The sequence below is a fragment of the Scylla paramamosain genome, chromosome 47 (genome assembly GCF_035594125.1).
Source record: "Scylla paramamosain isolate STU-SP2022 chromosome 47, ASM3559412v1, whole genome shotgun sequence".
NCBI lineage: Eukaryota > Metazoa > Arthropoda > Malacostraca > Decapoda > Portunidae > Scylla > Scylla paramamosain.
In genome coordinates this window covers 802,501-806,992 of record NC_087197.1, presented here as the reverse complement: position 1 = coordinate 806,992, position 4,492 = coordinate 802,501, and the positions used below count along the sequence as shown (strand labels likewise).

Genomic DNA, 4,492 nt, shown 5'->3' with positions numbered 1-4,492 from the left:
TCAAGGGTGTTTTCAAGGCACCAGTGACAGTTTAACAAGCTCTACTGGAAGTTATTGGGGTTTTCAAGGGTGTTTTCAAGGCTCCAGTGACAGTTTAACAAGCTCTACTGGAAGTTATTGGGGTTTTCAAGGGTGTTTTCAAGGCTCCAGTGACAGTTTAACAAGCTCTACTGGAAGTTATTGGGGTTTCCAAGGGTGTTTCCAAGGCTCCAGTGACAGTTTAACATGTTCTTTGCATCATCAGTGGGAGGAACACCCGTGAGGACACAACCAGTCATCTCAGTGGCCTTTGAAAATACAGTAGTTATGATTAGAGAGGCAAACATTTCAAAATACGAATTGTGGTTTTGAGAGAAGATGAAAGAAGTGTCACCTTTGTGTTAAGAATTGTGTATCACTGCATTCACTTGTTGCCACACCTTGACTGCCTCACTTACTATATTAATTTTGTTTGTTATTATATAGATTTGTGTGTGTGGGGCAGGAATTATTATTATTATTATTATTATTATTATTATTATTATTATTATTATTATTACTGGAGATTTTAGTTTTTTGTACAGTGAGATTAATAAAAAACACTTGTTATTGTTGTTGTTATTGTCCTTATTAATGTTATTGTATTTTTACTTCCAACAGGCTATTCTCTCTCTCTCTCTCTCTCTCTCTCTCTCTCTCTCTCTCTCTCTCTCTCTCTCTCTCTCTCTCTCTCTCTCTCTCTCTCTCTCTCTCTCTCTCTCTCTCTCTCTCTCAGGTATCTGTCTTATCTTAGTGTCTTTAAAAAACTGGTTAGGTGAGAGAAAGAGTCAGGCATTGATAGCTTTAGGGGCCTTTCATGTGGGCAGTTTGGTCACCCTTTCCATTGCTTTTGTCAGTGGGCGTTCACACCAGCATTCGACGTGTGTGACTGAGCATCGAATTGCCAGTCCCCTTGACCTGTGATTGGCTGTGATTAGTTGCTTGGAGCCTTTTCACATTGACAACTCTGTGCCACTCAATCGCACGACCATTATCTTTTTTAAATTTCAGTGACAAATCATCAGTTGTTCAGAGGTCATTGCATTAGGTGTTCAGAGATTTATTGTTGAAGTTGGAGAGCAACCAGTGATGTGGGATACGAGATGCAATGAGCACAGCAACAAATTATCAAGGGAGAAGGTGTGGGATGAACTCGTTAGTGTATGAACCTGCTCCCAATGTCAACCACTCATATTATGGGATGCATCCATACTCATTGTTGTCGCTGATGATGACGACAACAATGTGGAAGAAGTAGGATAGCAATTCAGCTTTTCATTCATTTTTTCATTCATTTCTTCATGGTAATGCCACACACTTCAGTTGATCAGCACCTCCAGGTCCACACCAAGACTGTTGTTCCCTATCCCACACCCACTCTGACCCTGAGGCCACAGCAGATGCAAAGTCAAATATTCTCACTAATTGGTATTCATAGAGATTAGAAAGGGCAAAAATATTTATTGACAATTAAATATCATTGAAGTGAGTTAACATTATAATGGTGAAAGTACTGTTGTAAGGAGGAAGGAGCAGCAGTGATGGGAGGGCAGTGTGATGCAGTGGTGATGGCAGGTGTTGGTGTGTGTGGGGTGCTTGCCTCAGCTGGGGGAAGGGCTGTGTGTGTGGAGAACGGCTGACAACGCCTCAGGTTTTGTGTAGAAAATGCAAAGACCAACTTGAAGAACAAGCATGATAAGAATGATGGTGCCACTGAGCACAGCTGTTGCTGCACTGCCCACCGCTGGCGTGGCATCCGACTGTGCAGGGCTCTGAGCCGGCAGTCCGTCCCTCCACCCACTGGGCCAGCTGCTGGGGCCTGAGGCTGATGTTGGGGCCTTCCTCCTCTCCCCCGGCACTGTGTGGTGCAAGGGCAGGAGTGTCAGTGCTATCCTCACTAGCCTCACTGCCAGTCTCATGGTGCATAGGTCACACTTGTCCAGACATTTTAGAGCAGGAAAAAAGGAAAATTTCAGTATACCAAGTTGAATGAGACAAAATTGTGAACAGGCTATGAAACATTTTGCCACAGCCTGTATGCAGGCAGCAGATGAACAGTATGGCTGCCTTACGTGGCTGTGTGACGGTGAGGGTTACAGTGGCAGGGTGTGCAGACAGCGCCGAGCAGGAGAGTGTGCCGCTGTCCGATGGGTGCAGGCCGGCCACCACCAGCAGTGAGTCCACCTGGTGCTGGTAGTGGTCACTCACCGTCTCCTTCACCAACACCTGCAGTGGCCAGGCAGTCAGGCAGGCAGGCAGTCAGCACACCCAGGCATGGATGCCACTAATGTTTACTTGAGTCATTCAAAGGCTGATCATTCATCTACAAAGATCTTATCATAACATGTTCATTTATAAGGACCTTTAACATGAAAAGTTTCCTTGCAGTTCACATGGGTCATTTAAAGCCTGATTATTTAGACAGGCATGGAGTTACCTTTGCAGTCCACCGCAGTGCCTCACCTTGGAGCGTGGCCACACGGAGGTGATAGCAAAGTCATCAATGGTCCAGGAGAGCAGAGGGGGGCTGTAGTGCATGCCTGTGGGGAGTCTGCCCGTCGCCCGGCACACAAGATGAAGCGTTGACCCGGCTGGCAGCTCCACCCACTTTTCCCCAAGTATTCGCACCTTCAAGTCTCCAGCCTCTCCTCTGCTGCCGCCTGCCACCAAGACCTCAGGTTAGTTATGGACCGACACAGCTAACAGGCTTGTGTGCTATATCCTCCTCATTTTCTCTCTCTCTCTCTCTCTCTCTCTCTCTCTCTCTCTCTCTCTGTCTCTCTCTCTCTCTGATGCATTTCTGGATATTCTTTTCTTTTTTTCCTTTTCTTTATCTGGTCATATTTTTACAGTGCATCTTTCCCTTTTTTATTTAATTTTCTCTCTCTCTCTCTCTCTCTCTCTCTCTCTCTCTCTCTCTCTCTCTCTCTCTCTCTCTCTCTCTCTCTCTCTCTCTCTCTCTCTCTCTCTCTCTCTCTCTCTCTTTACCTGGGGAAGGGAAGAGCATTCCAGTGTCTGAAACAGGCATATCGAGTATTGATGTCTGTCCTGAAAACAACAGTAAAATAATGTTAGTCAAGACAGTGCATTCCAGTTCTTTTCTTATCAGTGTCAGCAGCACATGAGTGTTGTAAGGTGTCTCCGACCTTGATATAGTGATGAATAGCCTTGTGCTGTACTATATGTGTCCCTAGAGCTCCCTGCCAGCTGCTGTATTTCCCCACACCCATGACCTGAACACTCTCAAAAGGGAAGTTTCAAGGGATTTCTCTAATTCTTTTGGCTCTACACTTTGGGGACTGATAAGACTCCACACACTGTATCCTTTTGACCTTTCTTTAAAGACTGGCACCTCATTGGACCTTTTTTTTTGTTCTTATGTTGCCCTAGGCCAGTGCCCCTCTTACATAAAACACACACAGACGTACACACACACGCATCATTCACATTCTTAACCCCATCAGGCCTTAATGAAAAGAGACAGTCAAGGGAAATAATAATAATAATAATAATAATAATAGTACAGTACCTGGGTGGCTGAGTACTTTGAGGTGCACCTGAGTGGATATCTTGGGATGAGTGTTCACCTGACAGTCGTAGGTGCCTTCATCCCGTGACTCAACCCCCTGGACCTCCAATAGTCAGTCCTCTGTCTCCTCCGGGTGGTTCACCTGCCAGAGTGACGATGGTGGTGGTGGTGGTGGTGGTGGTGGGTGGACAGTAATAGCAATAAAATACATCACCAGCGTGAGAATGTATTGTGCCAGCTGTGTGTTATTATACCTTCATCTGCTGCAGTAGTAGTAGTAGTAGTAGTAGTAGTAGTAGTAGTAGTAGTAGTAGTAGTAATAGTAGTAGTAGTAGGAGGAGGGGAGGTAGTACTATTTCTTTTATCAATGAAATGGCAAACAATAATTAATTTTACTTCAATCTTGGTTATTTAGTCAGGATTCATGCACATCCTCTCTCTCTCTCTCTTATAATTTTCAGGGTTTCAGTAAAGCTTTTCATTGCCATCATCTTTTTCTATTCTTTTCTGCCCTCCTCCTCCTCCTCCTCCTCCTCCTCCTTTTTCAAATTCTCCCTAGTTTCATTTCTTCCCCTCTTATTTCACACTTATTCATCTATGTATTAATGTATCACTTACCGAGAACCGGGGGTCGGAGGTGATGGTGGTCCTGTCGACTGCCAGCACAGCAGAATCCTGAGTCCTGATCCACGACACCTGCAGAGAGAGAGAGAGAGAGAGAGAGTGAGTGCTGTGGTGGAGCCAACCCCTCACTTTGAGAAAATGACCAAGAAGAAGAAGAAGAAGTAGTAGTAATAGGGGTATGTATAAGTAAATATCGTTATAGTAGTGGTCTTTGGGAACTGGTATCTTCACTACACCTTTTTTTTCCAATAGTCTTTTGTTGCCCTAAGCCAGAATACCTTCTTGTATGAAAAGATGTAAAAGTAGTTGCAAATTTTAGAC

The 4,492-nt window shown here is 44.7% G+C and overlaps 1 protein-coding gene across 3 annotated transcripts in view; it reads right to left on the bottom strand.

Annotated features, from left to right (window-relative positions):
- Positions 1-1,462: 1,462 nt before the first annotated feature.
- The window catches only part of LOC135095000 (uncharacterized), an 8,247-nt gene continuing 5,217 nt past the window's right edge, over positions 1,463-4,492 (bottom strand). For all 3 annotated transcript variants that reach the window (XM_063995575.1, XM_063995576.1, XM_063995578.1), the window contains exons 4-9: positions 4,166-4,243; positions 3,548-3,689; positions 3,007-3,066; positions 2,482-2,678; positions 2,091-2,244; positions 1,463-1,876 (exon numbers count right to left, since the gene is read on the bottom strand). In XM_063995575.1, coding sequence (XP_063851645.1) covers positions 1,620-1,876; positions 2,091-2,244; positions 2,482-2,678; positions 3,007-3,046 — 648 coding nt within the window. In that variant the 5' untranslated portion in view covers positions 3,047-3,066; positions 3,548-3,689; positions 4,166-4,243 and the 3' untranslated portion in view covers positions 1,463-1,619. The remainder of the gene's footprint in view (positions 1,877-2,090; positions 2,245-2,481; positions 2,679-3,006; positions 3,067-3,547; positions 3,690-4,165; positions 4,244-4,492) is intronic.